This window comes from Hippoglossus hippoglossus, chromosome 4 (assembly GCF_009819705.1).
Source record: "Hippoglossus hippoglossus isolate fHipHip1 chromosome 4, fHipHip1.pri, whole genome shotgun sequence".
NCBI lineage: Eukaryota > Metazoa > Chordata > Actinopteri > Pleuronectiformes > Pleuronectidae > Hippoglossus > Hippoglossus hippoglossus.
The window spans coordinates 20,035,651-20,060,406 of NC_047154.1; the positions used below are offsets into that span (position 1 = coordinate 20,035,651).

Consider the following 24,756-nt stretch of genomic DNA (forward strand, 5'->3'; position numbering starts at 1 on the left):
ATCCAAATAAGAATCAGAATCAAGTGAATCTAAATGTAGTTTGAAGTTGCAACTGTTGCAGAAGTGTGTCATCCACTGAGTGCCACTCGAGTTCAGTTGAAGTAATAAGTTGGATTCTCTGATTAAATAATCATGGAAGCAACATATCATATCAAGCTTATCTTTTATTTTAAGTTACTATAGCAATTCTGAAAAGGGAACTGTGCGATTCATCCATATTTTAAATAAGAAACATCTTTTTTAAATAAGAGTGACAATGTAGATTTAACTATCTGTGCCACTGGCCACTCATTGTTTCTCTGATCATTAGCTCCTCTCTGAATTCTAATATCTAATACTTCCTGTCTTTTCATACCGGGGTCTTGTAGTCTAACTCATCCATGGACCTGAAGAAGTCCAGGCTCTTGGCGGCACTGAGTTTGCCTTGGTCCAGCCCCGAGGTGTTCAGAGAGTCCAGGATTTCCTCCAGCAGGTTCATCTGGCCCGAGCGGGAAGGGTCGATGTCCAGCTCCAGCGAGTACGAGTCGTCGCTGTCCTCTGTGTAGGAAGGGACGTCCCCGCTGTCTTCTGAGGAGAGCCTGTGTTTAGAGGAGAGAACCCACAGCAACAGGCAGAGTGAATCAGTGCGTGTGTCGTGTCATTCTTCACAAAGTTACTGTGGTTTTTAGACAGACATCAGACATTTCTCTCATTTTATACTTTTACTAAATGTGTCCACTTGGGGGCAGTGTTATCATGAGTAAAAGGAGAAGGACTCTGCTTGGAAACACACTTTTAAACAGGCTCAATAAAATTAAATCGGTTTGCCAGTAAAAGTTCTCTCGTGTTGACGTCCATGACATGCAAACTTTAAACAACTTGAAAATGACTTCAGTGACAAAACAGTGTGAAGCAATCGCTCATAAAAATGGGAGTTCGTACTTGCTCGCACTGTCCAGCTCATCATCATCGAGCCCGTAGCCAAGATCTCTGGGGTCCATGCTCATGGGAGACTTTCTGAGGTTCTGCTGTTAATGAGAATAACGGAGCAAGTGGATGTAGTTAAGACAAAAAGAATAACATGATAAAACAATAAAAATGGACCCACGGGGAGTCTCTGCTTAAAGATACGAGGCTCCTGTGAAACATGGAGTCTAGACAGAATGTGGCGTTGTGCTGAGGTTCAGCTTTTCATGAAAAATATGACTTGGGACTGGATAGTAGTAGAAAGAAAAAAAAAAGATGCAGGTCTGTGTTTGGTGGGTCCCCATAAGACAGGAGCTTGTTTTAATGAGCCTGGACCCTCAGGGCTGAGACTAAATTTGTCAAATTTGAGTCTAGGGATGAAAATCTTTAATATCCCCTGCAGTATTTTATCAAACTCTGCGTTAAATGAGAACTACAAGCGACTCACGGACTGCGAGCAAAGATGAGGGGGAAACTGCACGAAGTCGTTTGCATTACGACACCGGTGGATGTGATTGTGTTTGTCACGTCGCTGTGTTGAATGATCAGTGTGTAAGTGTAGTTGTCTGACGCAGTTTAATAAGCCACCTGTGTACCATGTTTAATGGGCGAGTTAAAGAAGAGACAGAAGCTTTACAGAGCGGGGCAGGACCCTCCCCATGGGAACCCAAATCTGCCCCCAGGCCACTTATTAACATGCCTTCCACTACCACGCACATGTTCCCCCTCACTTTGTGTGAGCGTGTTCGCTTATGTTAATCTTTCACTTTCTAATATACACTCTTTGCTTTTTGCCCATTTACCTCCTTATATTCTGCTGCTCACACTCCCATGTCTATGTTTTTGGTAATATCAAAAATTATGCTTCTGTCTCTGTGTGTTTTTTTTTTTGTTGAGGCGCTCACAGGGCGCAGTTAACAATCTGTATGTGTGCATTAGTATGCACTGTAATGTTTTCCCTGTTTCTAACACCTACTTAGCTCCACCTCTCTTTTCTTCTCTGTGCTTCTCTGTAAACTCACGTTAGCCACATTATCAAAGACCAACGTGGAGTGAAAGGTTCTTTACAACCATAAAAGTGCAGAGGAGGTGTGTGTTTGAGGAGCCAGGACGGTCGGGGTTTGTGTGTTTGTGTTGTGGTTTCGGTTGCAGCAAAGGTGAGGCGTCGTAAGAAAAAAGGCAACACAAAGGAGGAGGAGGAGGAGGAGGAGGAGGAAAGTAAGGGCTAAAGAAAGGAAGGAATCAAATGTAGAGAGGTGAAGAAAGATTCCTGAAAGCCCCAAAGAATGATGGGAATGGTGGAGATGGGGGGGGTGAGGGGTGGGGGGGTCAGCATTGGAACCGTGAACCAAGCCGGTCTTGATTAGCCGACGCAGTGCCAGCCAGACAGGCGGAATGTAACGTGTGACTGGCCTGGCCTCATTTAGGGCCCGTGTTTGGCCAGTGAAGAGACACGCACACACACACACTCACACACACACTCAAGTCACATACGCACTCCATTACAACAAAAAACACAAAGAGTTAAAGTGCCATTTTCTCCATAAAAGTCAGCGGAGGAGATGTGTGCAGTAGCCACTTAAGCCTCTCAGCCATCGGGCTAAACACGAACACATGTGGTGGCACCGCTGATTGGCCGAGCCTCTCTCCTTCCATGGTAGCTTGGAGCTATAATGAAAGAGATTTCAGAGGGGCTCGGGCCTGGGATCCCTAAACAGCCTTTAATGGATTCCTGTGTCAGGGCAGTAAATCAGGGGCCAGGCCGACGTGCCAGCCAGCCAACGCAGGCCCGGCCGAGGGAAGATGCACCTGTGACACACTCGGCGAGCTCCGGACAGCGGAACGGACAAAAAAAAAAGACAAACCCATGCACTGTATGTTTATGGCCCATGCAGTTATTGAGTCTGTTCATTTGTGCTGGATTTGCTCGTTTGGGGACGCAGGGCCTCTCTGTGCGTTTTAGGTGTTTATTAAAGCAAGGTGAACCCAAACACAACCAGACGCAGGTCATGAAGCCTGGCCCTCTGATCTCCGTTACAGCTTTGGTGCCGTCTACCTGAGAGGAAGTTCCATAGGGAGCAGTAAATGGATGGTACCTCTCTTCACGGCTTTATCAATTTGTCATTCCCTCTCTTCACTGTGACCCTTTAGTGCGGCAGTTAAGATTAAAACTATTTACAGCAACTGAGCGTTTTACGATAGAAGCGCCAAATTTGGCACAGGGGTTGGTTTACATCCTTTTTCCTAAATGGCCAACATGTTGCATTCATTTTACTGGTAATGTGAGATACAAAGTGTGCTTTTGTCAGTTATTTGAACATAATGTTGCTGCTCCTTCAGAAGTGTTGCAACCCAAAATAGCAGTTACATTTAAGATCTAAAATTAGATGTACTTAATGTCATTGTAAAAAAAAAAAAAAAAAAAAACCAAAATATAGAAACTCTTCAAATGTAGACATCCACAGTGAGATCATCTCACTCCCCAGTTGGAGTCGTGACAGCTCTGCCACCATCCCCTACAACCACAGACCTGACAGGACAGTGGGAAGCATGAGAAAGCAGAACAACAGATTATCATACTGCTCCTTCATTAGCTTCTCACTGTCGGCTAATGGGAAGCTGAAAGGTGAAAATGAAAAAAGCTACTCTCCCTCCTCCACTTCCCGTCTTCCCCCTCTGTCACTCTGCTGTCAGTGACAGATGTCATTGTTTCTGTCTGCCTGGCTCGCTCGCTTCCTTCCTCTCCGCCACAACTGAGACCGAACAGAACGCAGAGAGCGGGAGAGTCGCGGGGGGGGGGGGGGGGGGGGGGGGGGGGGGGGGGGGGGAGACGCAGCAGACGAACACAAGTCACGGAAATAATGAAAAAAATCGTCAGGTTATTTTAGTAAAACTGGCTCGATCCAATATTTTAGAAGAGGATAAGAAGCCTCCTGTGTTTCCTAAATAAAAGGAAAAGAGCTGACACCTCAGCCTCTATTGAAAAGTTGTGTGTTATTATGTTATTTTGTAATTGTACACGCAGACTTAAAAAAGAAAAAACACATTCTCTCCTGTCTTTACTGTAGATTAAAGTCTTATAGTTGTGGATTGTGGGTACACGATGGCAAAATTGTAACTTATCCTTTATGCTAATGTTATAACATTTTATTACAGAATGAATATATCTAAGGTGCCTTTTAAAAAAAGTCTTTAAATTTGATTTAAAAAAAACATTACATTTCATTTCTGTAGTTATGAGGGGAAAATAGTCATCATCATCCATCTTAGTTTCTGCATTTGGAGAAACAAACTTTCCCCCTCCTATTCCCTTCCTTCCCTGCATGACCGGTTATGCGGAACAACTATGCCTCTCTGTGACAGGGCCAGACGCTCGCCGACTTTAATAGCCGGTCTTACATTATACATTTCATATGGTATTTCTGAGCGGGCACTGATCTCACAGCTTGGCAGTGTATGTAAAGAGATGCCGGTAAAATGCAAACAAACCTTGGGGAGAGGCAGAGCCTTTGCAGAAGTATGGCCAAGTCTGTGTCTGCCTGTTTAAGAGCTGCTCACTCGAAAGGGGGGGAACAAAATAACGTTTGAGGCAAGATCCACTGCTTTTTTTCTGTCCAACTGGCTGATGCTGAAAGCTCACTTCCCTCTCACAGAAAAAAAACATCAGCCATAAAAGAAGGAGAATGTGCATTATGCTCATTCTGTTCCTCCAAACTCATCCAGTAAAAATCACCAGGTGTCTCCAAGTGAGTGGCTGCAGTACCTGGACACTGCCAGGAGATGGCACTTTGGTTTCAGCGAGGAAGCCGCTGCTTGTGGTCACTGAGGTGGAGAGAACCTGAGCGAGGCTGAGACTACAAACATACAAATAACCATGTGAACACACACACACACACACACACACACACACACACACACACACACACACACACACACACACACACACACACACACACACACACACACACACACACACACACACACACACAGCAAAGGTTCACTGTGATGCATCTCAACTATTCATCTAAAATATTTATCCACAATATTAATCTTACAATGGATATTATAAGCATATCTGAAATGTTTTCCATTTTTGAAAAGCATCAAAAACTGCATTTTTATGAATTACAACAAACATCATATGCTCTATAATCTACAGTTAAAGAATATGTTGTGAAATAGATTTCAGCTATTCTGTTTACTCAGAGTATTTCTTTTGCATATTGTCCTTATTTGAATCATTTGCTGAATATAAATGTCTATAGGCTGCACTATGATCAATATTTCAAGTAAAGTGTAACTGTAATAAAATATAAATGTTAGTAGAACTACGTTTGAACTCATAGACAAACCATTGTTCACAAAAATGTGTATTGTTCCCTGAACACCACACAGACACTTCACAAGCCATGTGTACAGTTTAAATATGTGTCCACCGGCCATGAACACATGAGCTGTCTCCCACTGATGAAGCACACACACACACACACACACACACACACACACACACACACACACACACACACACACACACACACACACACACACACACACACACACACACACACACACACACACACACACACACACACACACACACATTCACCCATGCATTACACACTGCACACACTGAAGTCTCCATGTGACTTTGTACCTCTGTTCTACATCTGTGTTCCCTCCCTGTTCGCCCTCCACATGGTGCTGTGGGGTGTTTTCCAGGCTGGCACCTCTCCTGCCTCAACAGGTGAAGAGTCCAGAGCCTGGGGCTGAGCCCCGGTCGCAAGCCTGCTGGCTGTCATTGTCCATAACACTGTCCCAACCTCCACTCCCCTCTGCTCTCTTAACAGCTGTCACTCTGTTGCCTCCAACCTGAGGCAAACTGCTAAATGCATGCGTGTTTGTGTACATGGGGCACACACACTGAAATACATGCTTGTGTACAAAAGGGCTGAGGTGCAGACACGCTTTCTATTTGCAGATGCTTACAGCACAATAACACATAAAGCAACACACATGCACACACCAAATATACAAAATAATACATAGAGGATCTCGAAAACAGATGTGGCACACACACACACACACACAAAAGCCTACAGGAGCCAGAACAATGGCTGCTGTTTGTTGTATCAGACAACAAGTCAGCGGTCCTACTCATTCTTGTTTTTGTCAAACGAAAGGATTACTCCTACATTCTTAATCTAACTCACCAAACACTACAAATCACCCACATTGCTGGATACAGCTGAAATATATACGCATATGACAGCAGCACTTTCACTTTGGTACATGTGTTGGCTGATCAAATGGAATACGAATTTCTTAACTCTGATTTATTTTTGCTATGATTAATTAAAGGAGCTTCTCCAGGATCATTCATTTCATTTCAAGGACAGACTTCGAGGTGTTTGCTAAAAATGATGAATGATAAAAATGCATCAGGTTTTTTCTTCTTCTTTCACACGGGAGTTTGGAATGTCTTGAATCAGATTCACATTTTTTGGAGCTTCTGATAACGACATGTTTCTGAATTTATCTGGTAGATGAGAGAGCATTTGTTTGTCACTTGGTCAAAGGTATGAGGATGCAACGATGACGGAAGGGGGTGGGGTGGGGGTGGGGGGGTGGCAGAGGACACAATGCACACAAGTATGTCACTTGGTTCATATAATGCTTACATTTTTTTTACTGGAAAAAAGGGCGAGGGGACAGTTTTTCCATATTTTGGGAAGTTTATCAAATTAGGACTGTTATTGTCTGATGGGGACATATTTGGATTAGTGGATTTAATAGACAGAGACAGGACGAGGCTGAAATAAGAGTTTTCCAAGCAGGTCTGTGTGTGGGCACGAGGAGGAGGAGAAGAGCTATGAGAGTAAAAGTGTGAGTGTTTTTTTCCTTCATGTTACTTAACCTTTATTTAACCAGGTGAGTCCCACTGAGATCAATTTCACGTGCAGGGAACACCTGGTCCAGACAGAACAACAGTACAAGATTTCATAGGAAGAAATCTCAGGAAAAAAAACCCAGAAAGGTAAGAGACAGAGAGATGAGATAGAATAAGAACGGTAGTTTTGTTTTTCTCCATCATTTTTTGTGGCTCTAACTGAAATATAAATATGATGCGCTATTAACAGCCAGGGAAAAGTAAATAAATGGCGAGCGTAAAGTGTCACAACATCTGAAAAAGCTACACGAGGAACCTAAAAGGAGTTTTTATTCCATATGTACTTGCCAAATAATGTTCCTGTGGTATTTATAAACAAAAGAAAAGCCTTTTCGTTCTTTCTTCATTTGTTTTGAAACTCTGTAAAACAAGATTTTTGAAGAGTTTCAGTCTTTCAGGGGTTACTGCACACTGACAGGCCATAAATTATCAAGGCTTTCTTTGCCTTCTCCGTTTTCAGTCTTGGTTTCAGTTGACAGAAGAGAATCTCGGATCGTCAGACTTTACAGAACACACAGAACAGGAGCGTTCGCAAAAAGGCTTCAATGTGTATAGAATGAGGGAAATAAACTGGACTACCCCCCAATCTGGATTAGGAACCATAAGCAGTTGAATTGACGATGCAAGTGTTTTATGGCTAAAGAGAAGATGATAAACTATATTTATGATAAAGACAAACACACAAAACCAGTGCTGTGGGACATGCGGTCCTGTGTGTCCCTCCTCAAGTCGTCCCCAGGGACCCGTTACTGTGGCAATGAACAGGTCTCAGAGGCAGGGACAGGGGTGTGTGGATCCTGAAAACAGCACATGTGTGTTTGTGCGCAAATCAATTGCATGTTAACTTTTAATCTGCGTGTGTGTGTGTGTTGGCCCATCTTTGTGTGCGCACGAGCTGGGGGAGGGGGGGTCCGAGGAGGCCTTCAGAAAAGCCCTAATTGCCGCTCCTCTCCCCGGCCGTCACACCTTCCTGTGCGCTAAGACTTTCCAGCCTCATGACACACACACACACACACACACACACACACACACACACACACACACACACACACACACACACACACACACACACACACACACACACACACACACACACACACACACACACACACGAAGCACAATGCTAATTAGAGGCAGCGCAACCTCTCCTAATCACACTCTTACATGGCTGTGACCAAAATGTCAGTGTGCATTCAGGCTTTTTTGGTTTTTAGATAGAATTGAGTGTCCATTTGCCTTTTTTTCCCTCCAGCAATAAGAGGTAGAGAAGCTCCAGCTGGGATTCCAGAGGTATAGATACAATATGCAGAGGGAAATATAACTAGTATGCCTGAGGCTATATGCATGTGCTTTGTACTGTACAGTGTGCAGTTGCAATTACGTAAAACCAAACTTCCAACACCAAGAAATATAAGTGAGCGTGATAATTTACGCTGCACTACAGGCTCTCATAATTTCCTAATGTTCTTAAGTCTCCTGATAAATTTATTGATGAATGTGTATTTTGTGAGCGTGCACGTACTCGCTCATCGTGTGCCAGCTCTGTACACAACAAAGGAAAAAAAAAAAGTGCTATCCACTCATGGCGCACAAGCAAATTCTTCACAGGAAATGCTGACCAGCAGATGAGTTGCTTCTACTGTCCGCGCTGTTCAGAGGAAAATACTGAATGTACAACATGAGTGTGTTGACAGAGAAGAAAATGCTTATCATTATGTTTGGCACCCTGACAAACTACTGTACTTCCAAGAGTTGTTATAAGAGAGAGGGAGAGTGGTGGTGGTGGTGGGGGGGAGGAGGGGAGGAAGAGGAGAGAGATGAAGATAGAAGAAAATGATAGGAAATGGGATGAAGAGAGAAAGAAAAAGCAATGGCAGAAAGAAAACAGAAGTGGAAGACTGCATCCAGGATAAGTCAGTGTAAATGTAGTTAACTCATTTACTGTTACTGTGTGCGTGTGCGTGTGTGTGTGTGTGTGCGTGTGTGTGTGTGTGTGTGTGTGTGTCATACCCGTCTTATCTTCTGCAGTCTCCTTGGAGACAGGCTCTTGGTGCTGGTGGGAGACCCCGCACAGACCGGCATCCCCTCTTCTTCCTCTTCCTGAGAGAAAGATGAAGAATTTAAATCTTAGATGGTTTGTATCATAAATCAATTTGGACTAAAGCATCAGATAGTTTGGGTTATATTCTGTATTTCTGTGTGAAATATCCTGATCAACAAGGCAACTCCCAAACATAGAAGTTAATACATTTCAAATGGACTGAAAAAAATTAATGTATTGTAATAAGTATTTATATCTAAAGCCTGAATAGTTCTGTTAGTGAGAAAACAGCTCGTCACATCTGCACCCGAAACAGTCCTCAGAAAATACCATTTACTTCTCTTTGGATGATGTTTGGCTACAATTACAGAGTCAATTTGTTCAAGCACATAACTGAAGCTTTTTTAACAACCACAGACATTACTACTGTAGCAGTGAAGATGGAGAGTACTGAGAGGACTAAAGCCGCTTGTGGCAATTAAATATTTACTATATCACCAACCTTATATATAAAATTATAATCAGGACCACCTCTCAGCAGATTAATCTCAATATGTTTGTGTCGACATGCGCAGCTGTAAGTAACAAAAAGTAAACGCTGATTAATTTTGATTCAAAGACAATGTATTTGTTTTTCTCACTGCACGGGAAATTTGACTTCAAAATCAAACAGAGTTCAGCCTCTTTTTGCCTCCGCTCCGCCTGTGCGTGTGTGTTTGTGTGCACGTGCACATGCACAGTGCAGAACACCGCATGCTCTTCTGGTTCATCATCAGTGCCCTCGCTGCTCAGCTTCCCACTGACAGATCAAACTGCTATTGCCTTATCAAATCCATCAGGCTTATGGAAACATACACCTCATTACATTAGCTTTGAGGAAATCACAGGCTAACTGATGAAATATGCAGACAATAAAAGAGAAAGAGGGGCTGGGGCTCGGATGACATGACAGGCCATAGCCAGAGGGGCGCTGGTTAAAAATGTACAGCCTGAACAAAGCGCTAAGCAGGCTTCAACAGTCATTAAAAGCCGCAGCGTCAGAATCACACACTACATGTAAAGCAGCCTTCACGTTTGCTTCTACGAGGATGTGTGTGTCTGTCGGTGTGCAACAGAACACATGTGTGCACATGTGTATGTGTTCTGGTAAAAGTGTGTGCGTGTGTGTGAGGGAGGCGCAAAGGTCCGTGTGGCTCACCCTTGCTTTTAGTCTGCCCTTAATGTCCCGGATGCCCCTCTTGGCATGACTCTTGGCCTAGGTGGGAAAACAGCACACGCACACGCACACGCACACACACACAGAGAGAGAGACACACACACACAGACACACGCACAGATTACTAATCAAAACATGTTGCATTAACATTCTGCTCTGGTTTCATGTAACATCAAGAAATGCTTTGATCCCTGTGGCAAAAACACAGAGACAAAAGGCTGGATAAGAAAAGCCTCGCACACTAACAGGAGGCGATAACATGAAAGGGCACCCTGACCACCTATTGTACAGCACATAACGACACGGCACCGCTCATCAAACGCAGACTAGTCATGAACGGTGCTCCCACTCGCTCCACAGCCAATTGCAACAGACACATTTCGAGTTAATTTTCATATATTCGCGCGTAATGATTAATTTTCCCTAAAGAACCTGCAAAAATGTCACCCTAGGTCTGTTTCAATGGATTTTCTCCAGACTTGAGGATTCAATTTATACACGTACGGTATCGAGCAAAGCACTGATGTGGCTGCCTAATAAGCAGTTTTGTAGAAGAACGTACCTTTGTCACGGCCGTGTTGAGGAGTGCTCCTCCTCTCTGTGATAGACAAAGGCAATTATTTGTCAGACACTGAAATACATTTAGAGGGAGTTTCCACACATTCAAACCAAATACCATCAGGTATCAGGTAAGTATTCCTTTACTATACGTGTATGTATGCATACATATATGCACAAACATACAGTTTTTGTTCAACACATGAGGAGTTTTGCCTCATCAATACATATTATTGATTCGTGTTCATTGTTTCTCAATCTGTATATTTTATGTCTTTTTGCATACATTTGACATACGGTGATGTACAGGAAACTTATCAATACCACAATCAATATTTCTGCAAGATCACCCAGCCCCAAGGATTAAATTTCAATATCAAACAGCCAAAACTCGTCTGCAGTTCGCAAAATGACTTCAGGAAGAAACCGTGGTGACATCAGGCTCGTATTGCTGAGCCATGATAAGCTGTACGATTCACAGCATTCAGGAGGTGTTCGTTTAGAAGCAGCCTACAACAGAGATGGAAGGAACTGTGCGTGATTGATTTCTACTTTGAGTTCTGCAGCCTGACATTATGGTGCCCAATATCTCTGTGTGCCTGTCTCGTCTCCCCTCTCCGAGATGCTGCATCTCTCCTTTTGGCGTCGCACTCTTTTTCTCAGTGTTTGGTCTTTAGTGTAAGCACAAAGCGTCAGCTAAACGGCTAAACAGAGTAAATGGCAGACAGTGTTTCAGAAGTCGGCAGAGGGAGAGAGGGAGAGGGGCCGAGGTGAAGGCCCCTCTTATAGATCCCTGTCAGTCAGGAAATGTGAACTTTAACAAACCTTTGAAGAGCACTCTAGAGAACTAATTCAGCCTTAGCTGAAGGCGTGGGGAGAGAGGGAGGGAGTGAGTGAGAGACAGAGGGGGGGGCTGTGACAGAGATGAAAAGAGGGAGAGAAATAAAGAGGGAAAGGAGAGGAGGAAAGCAACAGAAGGAGATGAAGAAGGAGGGAGAGATCTATGTTCCTGGGTCGGTTCAGCGGAGTAACGCCTGTGTTTGCTGCCAGATCAACATGTCATGTTGGAGGACGTCTTGTCACGTCAAATCACTTCTGTCTCCCTCCCTGTCTGCCTCCACTGTCCTGCTGCACGCGCCGCTTCACACACCAAAGTGCACTCAAGCTGGATCTGTACATTCAGGCAGCCCCTTCATTCCAGAGGCAACACCGGGACTTCAAACGGAGTCGTGTCAATCACGCGTTTAATTAAATATAACTCAGGAAGAAAATGAGTGGAACATTAAAAAAAGCCCCAGATAAGAGCATTTAGGTGTGATATGCACGGCTTTCTGTGAATACCTTCACGGTGTGCATCCATTGCTGATAAGACCTTGAATTACCTGAGGGATAAAACACAGGACGTATGAATTAATCATTTTGCACTCAGTAGCACAGTGTGAACATTGCAAAAGCAAAGGTAACTATGGATATTACTCTGTGACACAGTCTTTTAGCTCCACATATTTACTGAGAATTTTAAATTCTGGGAAAATTTATTCCGAACAAATGTAGTGACAGTGTTTTGTAAAGTGGCTGAAGAAAATAAAGTGAACTATTAATTAAACTAAACTACACCGTGTCTTTGGCCTTAGTTCAGTTAAAACTCTATCCAGTAAATTTCTAGAGTTAAAAGTTGATTTCTTCTTTTGTCCTTTTTGCCTTTTTGACAATCATAATTATAAACTTAATCTTTTACAATTGAAAATGATCTAGAATTTAACCTTGATGTAACTTGGGCAGGACGGAGGACGGTTTTCTCACGTGTTTAGAGAAGATAATTACAGACGACAGTGTGGATTTGGGTCAAGATCAGATATAATAATAATATGATGATGATGACGAGTATTTAGCTGCAACATCTGGATGGCATTTCTTCTTTTCTTGTCATGTAAATACGACTCGAAACCTGAGGTGTTACGATCAAAACAACCTAATTTGTCTGAGCGCTCCTGTGGGATTTGTTTCACACTCAAACTTCTGATGTCTCGTGCACAGTCTTCACATGTGATAAAGCTCATTCCTGCCAAAATGTGATTAATTCTTTCAGTGAGATTCACCTGTTTATCAGTTCCAATAAGGATTTTTGATATAAATGACACTCGAGAGGCAAAAATATAAAACAAAAAGATGTTTTATTATTTATATATTTATCATTATTAATTTGAGCTTTGCACTGATTTGAGAACAGCTGAGAGCAACTCGTGTATGAGAAAAATATTATCTATATTAATAATTAAACTCTATTCTTCAAAGTAAAATAGAGCTAATTATCTCATTAATATTTAAAGCGCTTTATGTGGTCACAGGCGTGTTTATGAGAAAAAAAGACTTCAAATGTGATGTGAACAATAAGAATCTGAGCACGAGAAATGCTTTCATATTGACATTTTATAAAAACGTATATAATATAATTTACTAACTTAAGTTTATTAAACTAGTTTAACATTGTTTGCCTTTTCACTTTTTTCCAACTTTACTGCTTTTATACAATTATACAAAACAGCAACAAAGCAAACAACTGTAGAGGAGCTTCACATTTTACAGTTGGTAGTGTCAGACTTTTATACAATAATAGTTTTATACAGTGCTAATATCTTTATCTCTAAACCTATTTTCTGTTAAACTCGACTTTTTTTTTCTCTTGAGCAATAAGTGATCTTATATATATATATATATATATATATATATATATATAACTGTTTCTTCATATCAATGTGTTTGTATCAAGCCAGTTTCTTGTGATTATTGTCTTTTCCTACATTTAACTGGTTCACAGTTTAGAGAAGCACAAAACTCTTTTCATTTTCATAACTTTAAAGGTTTCTCCTTATTTTTATGTTCACACTTTTTATGTATCACTGTAATACAATAACTTCTGCCTGTTGCATGAAATATGGCAAACACACGTAAGGTGACTAATTGATAGACAGGCCCGGCGCTACTCACTTCCACAGAAGCCCCCCTCTGTGATCTCCTCTTCAAACACGTCGGTGAAGCCGCGGCCTGCGTTCAATTTGGCCAGCCGTCCGTCGATGAACTACGAACCATAAATTACAATGTGCTTATTAAAGGAGGGAGGAGGAGGGGGGGAGAAAGTGGACACACTTAAACAAACACATACACACAGATTCAAACACTCTAACCACAGTGGGTGTTATTAATCCTACCTGACGGAAACTACATCGCAAGATTAGGTGGGTTGCAGGTAATAGGGATTTGGTAATGTGGAGCAGATGAGGATTAGGGCAGCAGACTACATGCTGCACACTGTCTGAGACATGAGGAAGTTTCATTTCCTCCCTGTGTAACGTGGAGCGCATAAAACTCCATCTCATAAATATGGACCCAACAGTCAAGACACATTTCATGAGCACAAATGCTCTTAAATATGTTGTGCGGGTAAAAGCAAACATGCACACAAACACGCCTCAACACAATAAAATAACATGAGTCGACAGTAGCATTAAAGCACGAACTAATAAAAGCAGGAAAAATAGAAATAATGTTAATATCACCTACAAACACATTAAATGGCATTTATCTTATGGTTTTTCCAAAATGGTGTGCACATATACATATTTATTTTCTAAAGGAAAATACGAAGATTTCTTCCAAAAAATTGTGTAAATTAACAAACCTCTTCAACACTTTAATGACATCTTTATACTTTTGGAAAGTTTCAGCTGCACTATACTGTATGAAAAACTAACAGATTGTGTGAGGCTTTTGCATTAATTCCCATATGTTTTGAAAAGCAACCATAACCTTGTTAAGATAAGCGCTATAGAAATAAAACTTTATAATATTATTATCCATATTAAATCTTTGTTTTCAACCGTAAAAGTTCCTAATAATCCATACAGGACTTTTTGTGTAGAGGTGGGAGGAAAAAGCAGCTTACAGTCAGCAGTGGTGTCATTTAGATTTAATGCTGAAATCTATTTTTGACTGATAACTGCATTAATTAACAATCACCACCTCCTACATTTCAAATGCTTGTATATGTAAAAACAGCAACAGATTTTTTTTTAACGGTAGCAATCCTACACCCACCTCTGCGAGTGTGTCCAAAGTGTAACACAACAGTGTCGCAGTGGGTGCACGTCCACAGGGACAGCCTGCTAACTAGTGAGCGACCCCGCCGCCCGCTCCTCTGGTCAGACGATCTGGAAGCTCATCATTAGATCATTTTAATGAGAGGTGAGACTGCAGGTTCCGACCACTGCTTGGCTACTTGGCGAGTCCAATTAGTGCAGATAATCAACCCAAATCATCACCTATCCGCCCCCTCCCCCATCTCCCTGCACACACCACAGGCACATTACCTGCCGCACTGTGGGCCTTAATTAGACATTACTCAACAATGGCAGACTGTGATCACCACACACAGACAGACAGACACACACAGACACACACAGACAAAGACACCCACACACAAGCACACACTCATGCACGTGCATGTACACAAACACAACTTGTTGAAAACAAGGAGCTCTTTTTCTTTGTCATCAGTCACCAAAAATTAGAGTGGAAAAAAAGTCTCAGAGAAACAGGAGGTAATTTCAGGAGGAGTCTCAGTCAGGACGAACTTCACTGTGAATCCAGTGACAAGAAGAAAAAGTCACTTCATGACATTTAAATGATTTTGCTTTAATTATTTATTAATCTTACCAGAGAATCTCAGGCCAAACTACATGTGTAAATAATGTCAAACCAAGTTTCACATTTTGAGGAAAGTCCTGCTCCACCTCTTCATGTCTACATGTCATCTTGTCATCTCACCACCATCTTTGCTAAGTTACCAGAGCATGGACTTCCAGATTTGGTAAAAAGAGAGGAAGCATAAGGAGTAAGAGACTATCACTACTGGTGCTTGACATGATGAGATAGATGTTAATCAAGCTTATAAAATGTATTCTCTAAATCACCACCAATATTTATAATGTATAGATCCAAATAAGCAACTGAAACTGTGCTTACTGGCTCTAATATGCAGCTTTCTATCACAAATTATGTGCAGCAGGAGCTTTTTGCAACATTTACTCACCAGCTTACTGTAACTCCTGCAATATGGAGTCTTATAGACTGTGTACAGTGGAGGGAGCCACCACATGATCAAATTATTTGGTTTTGCACCTTTTGGCTCATTCCCATTCATTTATACACAGAACAATGGACGGTTATTGATTGACTGTCTCTCCAAAGGCTCCTGGCAGGACATTATCAGACCTCCTGCAGACTCAATGAACCACTGTGTGGCTCAGTAAGAGTTCATTGAATCAGTCTCTGCTAACACAGTGCACACAGATATAATGCATGAGTGCATGTGTGCCTGCGTGAGTTGATAGGAAGCAGGTTAATGTAGACAGGTTTTCCCTCCGCAGTCTTGAGGATGATCTCTCCCACTTGTTTTGTTCTGAACAGAGAAGAGCTGGTGGACCGAGCAGAAAGGAAAACGTCCGGGAGCAAAAGTGTCATAATGAGTGGTGTGTTTGAATGCTTTCATTTCCAGGGTTGGCTCAGTGTCTATATTTCATAGTGGCACAAGATTAAAATTCCTTTTTTTTCTTTTCTTCTGTTGGTCACTTTAAAACAAACCTCATCTGATTAAATCTATGAGGATTAAAAAACAAAAATCTGAAGTTCAAATGTGTGTTTTTCAAATTAGGAATTTGATTATTTGTGGCTGATCTTGACGCCAAAGAGCTGCTCTACAGGGAAAGAAAACAAAATCACTAAATAAAGTATCTCCAGGAAAAAAAAAACAATTTCCTGCCGAGATGGTAACACCTCAAATTCAGGCAACACCTCCACATTACACGTGTGTGTTTCAGTATGTGTGTGATCTACAGTATCTTGTGGTGTAACAATCACAAAAATGTGGTTTGAATTTGGTTCAGGTTTGACATAAAGATGACATTTAAAAATCCCCAAAGCTATTGTGTGATTGAATAAATGATACATATCATTAAATAATAATGGGTCAGATAAACTGTTTAAAGTCGAGTACAGATGATTGCCTGATTAATAATGGAGCAACACAACCTGGTTGTTTACACCAAAGCTAAAATATTACAGCCATGACACCCTTACTTAACGATCGCATTGGGAATTATTGTTGTTCATTTAAACTGGAGAAAGAAAACAGAAAAACAAATGAGCAAAAAGAATTAACTACTTTTAAAAAGTAAAGTTTTTAAACGTATGCTACTGTTGGTTAATCCCTGTTTTTATTGTAATATTTATGATGCAACATTTGTGGCTTTTTTTACTATTAATAAAAATCCATTCATGTATTATTCCCTGTTACTGGGGGATCGGTTAGATGGCTGCTGTACTCATCTGCTTATAAATAATGTGAAATATACTGACAGTGAAGACAATATATTGGACAAAAGCTTAAAATACAAGTTGGTATAAAACCAATCAATAGCAAAAACCTGGAGAAGAACAGAAAACAAATCCAGTCCCACAGCATTATGTATGTACAATGGTTGTGTGCATGCGTGTGGCCAGGCACATTGAGTATTGTTTGTGTTTGTGAGCGGGTATGGGTCATGGCCAGAGCAGAGCCCGGGCGAAGCACTGGCCTCCCTCACTTTAGTCAAAAGAGGAGTGGAGGAGATAAGCTAACCCCGTCCCCCGAGCTGGAGAGGAGGAGGTGGAGGAGATAAGGGCCTGTTTCCCAATGCTACTGCTGAGGCAGGAGCCAGCCGGGAGGACACTTTGAACTGATGCTCGCTATCTGCTCTGCCTGGGAAAATTATAGATGGGCAGAGTGTCCAGAAAAACAAAAGGCTGATTGAGGGCCGCTGTGCAGAAACTCTCGGGGGTAAATCACACTACTATCACGGGTCAGAGAGCACAAAGAAAAATTCAAGGGGTGAGAGGAAATTTTCTTTGGAGCCAGAGGTGTCTCTCCTCTCAGCTCAGGCTCAGCTAAGTTTAGTTTTGCTGAAGGGATTTGGGGCGAAAAACATATTAAGTATACATGAGTGATTTTAGGGGAAACTCGTGTAACCAAGCATGAATAAAGGATAGTTGCTCTCTCATACACACACATACACATACACACACACACACACACACACACACCATACCTAACCTTACCCTGACCTAAAACGTGACTTCACTTTAAAATTTAATGATTTATGTTATTTTTTCCCCCATAAGGAAGACGAGTCCCCATAATGTCAGTGAGTTAACAGATTTAGTTCCCACAGCAGGGGCAGTATGAGTGACACCTACACACCCCCATCCTTTCTAATGTTGTGAGGACACTCACTGACTTAATACCCTTACTCTGACCTAAACCTATTTCTTACCACAACACTAAAACCAAGTCTTATCCCTCGTAAAGCCTGTCAAAGTCGTGAGAACTGGATTAAAGGTCCTCACAACTGTACAAAAACACACGCTCACACATGCACACTCTACGTATATACTGAACATAAATAGATTGCTTTCTGATGACTATGTTTAAAGTTGCCACATTTTTTTTGCCTGACTTGATATGGCTTTGTACAGTAAAAGCGCTTCTAACATGCCTGACTTATCGTGGTTGTGTTTGTACATTCAGTAAAATTGAGCAAACAGAGACACATTAAGAGGAGTGTTGGGAGATAACCACAGTAAACAGTTTCTGGGGGTCAATAACCGTCTATAATCCCAGTCCCCCCCCCCCCCCCCCCCATCTCTCTCCCTCGCTCTCGTCTCCATTTTTCCTGACTCTGAACTACTGAACTGTCAAGATACTAAATGCTAACTTTACCCAGTTGACAGGTTGCTGAGCACATGAGGTGCTGAGAGACAGTTTTTACCTATAAAACTGAAGTTTTTTTTTTCACCCCGCTAAATAAAAAAATCTGCTCAAAAAAAATAAACAGCTTAAAAATAAACTGACATTGATGGGGAAAGGACAGAGTAGCCTGCCATAGAAGCACTGCTTTTCTATCAGTCATCTTTTTCCATATGTGCTCGGCTGACGCTCACAGGGACAGAGCTGTGCATCAGCGTCAATGTTATATACATATATAAGTGACAGCAATCTATAGATAAGAAAATAAAGTCCTGTTTTCACATGGTCAAAGTCAAATATATAACCAGAATTTGCACATTCTCATTGTTCATATTAATTTTACTCGTTACAGAGACTGAGTACACCCTCCCACTAACATCTGGCTTTTTCTCTGCCCTGGGAATGGAGACTATCTGCAAATGACTCTGCAGTAGACAGAGGTTTTTATCCGCTACAGCTCCAATCGGCTGTGATGGAAACATGACAACCAGGCGAACACCCAAATCCGGTCCTTTTCTTTGTTTTGGCCGTCTGGACACTGGCACAACGTTAGACACTTGAGGAAATTCTGGGCATTGATGCATAAATAACCATTAATGTTTATGTATAGATGTTTTTTTTTACATCATGGGAACAACGCGAAATAGCTAATGTTTCTTCATATCATGCAAGATGCCACACTGGAAGGACAGTGGGGTGAGAAAGCTTCTCAGTTTCTGGTGCATTTTTGACGTTGAACATGACGTTGGAAAAAAAATTATAAACCAAGAGCCAAACTGTTCTACCTGCATTAAAAACAACTGCATAAACCTGCTAATTTGGCTTAAAAGAGGTTTGTAAAATGATTAGTAACTCACACTCACACACACATACACAGATGTTTGTACCTGTTTGAAGAGCTGCAGGTTGACAGCCATGGACAGGAAGTTCCTCATGGTGCTCGAGCGGTGGTTCGCAAAGCTCTCCTCACAGAAAGTGATAGGCTCCCCCTGAGGAGTCCAGGGAGACGTTATTGGCAAAAATGAAAACACACAATTATTTGTAATTCATTTTGGCTCACAGTTCTTTGTATCAATCTGTTTTTCGCCATGTTTACTCGGTTGAGAAACGAGCCGCAGGAAGGAAGGCAGATGCTTTTGGTGTCTTGAAAGGCAGGGGGTCTGAACCGAGCGCTGTGGTTTATAATGTAATTCACAGCACTAAGACACTCGCATCGTGCCTGCTTTCATTATGCACTTTCTTACAAAGAACTATTTCAACTGATTTCTTCATTAGTGAGCTTAAGTGAGCCTGAAATGAAAATTGAGCGTAAATGAGAGACAGGAAGGAAAGAGGAAGGAAGGTGGAGGAGGGAGAGTAAAAAAATAAAAAATAATAGTGCCTTATAAAATAACACGTTCCCTTGGCAGAGCGCACACGATCTCCCCCAGACCAGAAGACAGTGTCCCAGTAAACTCCCCTGTACTCGCACATTATCACATTATTACTATTTCTTACATCATGTCTTTTGGCCTGTGAGCTATAGACATGGAGGATGACAACAGAACCACTGCAGGCCAATCACACTCAGCCCCACAGTCATCTCCAATTCATGTTTTCTCATAATTAACATAATTCTCACATATTTCAATGATGCTCCAAATTCTTCTGGTGTGAAACAATGAGCTTTGTACTGTTCCAGGCTATGAGCACAGTGTGGCACATAAAAACAACTTAACGACACTGGAGACTAACCCCATTTTAAAGGGATGATACCAGTGGCCCAAATTACATCACAGAGACACTGCTCCACTTACATCACACAAAGTTTTTAAGGCGTATTCTCGCGTTAAAGCCGAGTTTAAAGTAGCCTCAGCTGTGGGTTTAATCAGCTTTGTCTTCGCATGGCTACAGCCTCGGACCATGCTGCAGCTACAAAGATAAAAAGCATTCTGGGACTAAAAACTTTCCAACTTAACTTTAATAAGAGTGGGTCAGTGTACAAAATCAATGTCCAGCCAAATCCTGTGGTACATACATGTCATCACAACTGCTGTGAGACACCAACATTAATTTTATCTTTTCTATTTACTTTTTGTTAACACCAGAGCACCCAGCGCAACCAAAGACAATGAAAAAAACCCACCGTCTTAATTGTATTTAGTCAATAAAGTTAAATTAAAACAATACTGAGAGCAGTAAAATGGGGCTGGTACTTTAACTGTAATCTACGCACACTCACTCCTGGCACTTGTAATGTTTTAACACATCTAACTGAAACATGTAAGGGTTTAGCGATCTGCACAAAGAGTTATTTTAAATTCTGATAAATGACCATTATTTGTCAACTTCCTCAACGGCTGCTGGGAGGGGAATTTTGTGTCTAAAACTGAGTTTACTTATTTGGAAACCCATCCCGTCCACCCCCTGCAGAGTTTTGACACTTGGTTGGATGATATGAAATGGTACATGCCAACTTGAGGAGAACTTTGGCAAATTCTGCCACGAGTAGGTACCGAGCACGCAGCCATGAATAGACACCCACCTGACTTGGTTTCATCAATGGTGGTGAAAATTAATTTGAATTGCTATTTCAGGTTCATGTGTCAGACACGTGTGCCGCTCCGAGCTGGTGAGAAGCACCAAGGGGAGCATCGACGTGAGATGAAACAGATGACCTAAGAAATGCCGTTCTAATCAGCTGATTGCTTTTCAACTCATTATCATTTTCCAGTATTGTTTCATTTACAACTCAGCAAGACTCCCACCAAGCATCCACACCCCTCCTTCTGTCGAGGCATATGGGCCTGTGAACCCCAGCGCTCCGCTCGGCTCTGTCGAGGAAGATCTTTTCCTCGGCTCGGAACAACAACTAGTAAAGTGATGTTTCACAAATATCAGAACACAGGGAGAATCATCTGCATCTTCATGAATGCAGATGTGCATGTATGTAAACTCCAAGGCTTTTATACAGATACCATCTAAGATGCGGTGTGAGCGTGAGCGAACTGAGAATTAACTGCGTGTTGTGCTCACACACACAAATATATACACACACACAGAGTGCTTGTGTCAGAGGGGAGGCAGCTTGTTCGTATACTGTCTGTATAAAGAAAAAAGAGACAGCATCAATAATGTAGCATCTTGACTCCGGTAGTCCACAAAGTCCAATTAATCTCAAAGCCAAAGGAACAAAGGCCTCGCTATTTGACAAACAGGACATGCTGTAGTTTGCTTTGCTCTGACTCAGACTTGATAAGCAGAAAAGATATAGAAAAGAAATGTTAAGAGGGCTTAGCAAAGGAGAGTAAAACACCAAAGGTGGCTAAAAGGGATCTTCAAAGGGAACGTCCCGACTCTTTTCAGTTCCTCTGACATTTCACTGCCTCAGACAGGCCCACCTCAGCTCTGCGCTCCGACTGAAAACACACCTTTTACCTTCAGTCAAAACGGCCCCGCTCCAACCGGAAGACGGGGAAATTTGAATCAGTTCACACAAACTGAGATCACAACTATGACTACATATTCTGGAGAGCAAAAATATTCATGTCTGTGAATGTTTCCTCTTTTGGATAAAGATTCAGTCTGTGGCCTTTATCCTTAATATCTATTGTCTCATTATTTAAATGCGATTCAAAGAAGCAAAAGGCTTTGTTGAAATGTGAGGGTTGAAAAAAGTTTGAATCCGTTTGTCTGCTGCTTATTGATTATCCAGAGATGCATTATTTTTGTTGCGGTTTTTTTAACAAGACAAAATTGCAGTGTTTTTAGGCACAATAAACAAAACAAAAATCACTTTTGTTGTATTTACATGTTCTTGGAAATCAGATACTAGAAAAGTAAAAAGATATTTGGGGAGCATCGAGCCACTGCATGGGGACATGGACGACACCTAGTTGCATTAATATGATGGGAAAACCTGCCTATACCTCACTACGATTAGTGTTATTGATTGATTGATTGATTTAAAAAATGTGTGGTTGGGGGCTTTAAACATCTTGTGGCTTCTGATGGGGGACATGCCAGAAAATGTTTGAGAGCCAGTACACGAGACAAGAGTGGAAAGATGGTTTTCCTTTTCTTATTTGGATGAACAAACTGTTGGAATAAGATTAGATTTAAGACTGTGCCTCAAATCTGGTTCTAATGGTAAACCAGTGCATATTTCAAGATTCATTTAAGTGTACATCAGCCCACATATGAAACGGTGCTGCTATTAATATCGCTCTAGTAATTATTGACACTGGATCCTTACTGGTTTATATCTCAGGGCGTCTCGGTAGCATCCGAACAGAGCGGCCTGCGCTCTCATGAAGGACCTCGCCACACCACTTCCTGTTGCCGTCGACTGCTTCTTCAGCTTGCTCTTCAGAGAGGACATCTGGAGGAAACACAAGGAGGGTGTGGGAGAGGGAGAGATTGGGGGAGAGATTGGGGGAGGTAGGGGTGGAGAGGTAAAAGTTGAATTATCACCTCTGAAATTGGTGGAGGAAACAGCTAGCCCATTCTGGGTGTGAAGTATCACATTTGCAGGTCATCTTAAAAAAGGAAAGAGAAGAAAGGGAAAATCTTCAGCCTTTCCTCCGAGCTTATCTGTTGTGCTGCTGCGAGCACCTGCTGCTTTGCTAATTGAGCAGAGGATGGGGGGGATGGCGAGAAGGAGGGGACAGCAGAGAGGAAATGGAAACTCACATCCTCACTCTTCGTTCTTCACCCTCTCTCTCCACGTTGCCACCCCCGCTTTGCTACCCATCACCTTCTCTTGCTTCTTTTTTTTTTCATTTCTGACTCCCCTCCTCTCTCTTTCTCCTGTTTTCCCCTCCCCTGTTGGCTCTCCCGGACTCCCTCTAGAAAGGGACACTTGACATAAAATGTCTTTAATTATTTTCCTCTCTCCTGGCTCCGTCTCCAGGACTCCAGGCGAGAGTGGAGAAGCAGCAGGCCCGAGCTTGTTTCAGGATGACAAAAGATTCACCCTGGCCACCGGGCCCTGGGGAGTCTGGGAAGGAAGTTGTCAAGAGGCTCTCCTCACCTGCTCAGCAGTAGTCTGACTGTGCAGTGGCAGAGCGAGGAGGAGGCAGAGATAGCGAAGGGACTGCCACTCTGTGTGTGGGCTGTGCCAGCTTCGCACAAAAGCATGATTGGGTTGCATAGGAGGTCTATATTACTGAATGCAGTGTGGTGTGGGCTGTTGTTGCGGTTGCATGGAATTGAATCATGATTTTAAAAGAAAACCGATAAGTTTATAGAAGCTTCCACCTTAACTCGTGAAAACCAGAATAACTGGAATTCAACCCTGAATAACATTGGATTGCTTTGTTATAAAAGCAAAAAAAAACGACAAAATTATGAATCAATGCTTAATCTACAAAGAACTCAGATGAATGATTCCTACAGAAGTGTGCATGTGACTGGTAAGGTGAGGATGTTCTGTGTGTCTTTGTGTTATAAAACCTACTGCCCATGCAGAGGAGATAAAGTGCATGTGAAACAACCAGGAACAGAGTAAATTGCCTTTTAGATTTAACAGTGTGCTGCATATTTCTCCAGCTCATACAATCACCTCCTTATACAGTAAAACATTAAATAGATTGTGATCAGTGTATGTGTCAGATATTTATCTGCCATTACTGACTGATTTGTTCACTGCTTTAAAACAACATAAAGCATTTTATTTCTTAGATTTGATGCTGTTATTGTTAGTAGCAGTATTTATAGGCGGAAAGACAACCAGAGGTTCAATCTACCACTAAATGGCTCCAGTTGCTCTGCAATGTGATACTATTTTGATCTGGTCAATTTCAAAGAGAGGTGGACAAATACATCCTGCTGTGAGGCCGCGGCGTTAGAGGGATATCGCGGACTGGGCGACTGCAATTAGCCTATCTGGAAAACTGGAGGGAGGAGAAGCAAAGTGTTAGCACAGCTCGAACAGAGGACAGGCAGAAATAAACAGAGAGGCGTAGAGAGAAAGAAAGTGAGAGGGATGGCAGAGAGAGTGGCAGTCTTAAACTGGGACAAAGACAAAATGAACAGCGTCGATTCCTCTCCCCTGGGCTTTCTCACTCTCCACAACGTCCCTGTGGTGCCATTGCAAATGCTCCCAGGCATCAAATGGAAAGTTTATCACGGTTAAATTAACAAGTGTCATCTCCATATTCGCTCATTGTGCTAAATGCTTTTATGTTTATGTAAAGCCCTTTCTGGAATTAATATTTCATGTTTGTGTG

The 24,756-nt window shown here is 42.0% G+C and overlaps 1 protein-coding gene across 3 annotated transcripts in view; it reads right to left on the reverse strand.

Moving 5' to 3' along the window:
- dennd1b (DENN/MADD domain containing 1B) overlaps window positions 1-24,756 on the reverse strand; it is a 99,884-nt gene that overhangs the window by 1,448 nt on the left and 73,680 nt on the right. For 2 of the 3 annotated variants that reach the window (XM_034582085.1, XM_034582087.1), the window contains 9 exons: window positions 22,782-22,907; window positions 19,435-19,536; window positions 13,696-13,786; window positions 12,049-12,089; window positions 10,712-10,747; window positions 10,132-10,188; window positions 8,903-8,992; window positions 922-1,007; window positions 356-578 (listed from right to left, as the gene is read on the reverse strand). In XM_034582085.1, coding sequence (XP_034437976.1) covers window positions 356-578; window positions 922-1,007; window positions 8,903-8,992; window positions 10,132-10,188; window positions 10,712-10,747; window positions 12,049-12,089; window positions 13,696-13,786; window positions 19,435-19,536; window positions 22,782-22,907 — 852 coding nt within the window. The remainder of the gene's footprint in view (window positions 1-355; window positions 579-921; window positions 1,008-8,902; window positions 8,993-10,131; window positions 10,189-10,711; window positions 10,748-12,048; window positions 12,090-13,695; window positions 13,787-19,434; window positions 19,537-22,781; window positions 22,908-24,756) is intronic. The other variant, XM_034582086.1, reaches the window with a different exon arrangement.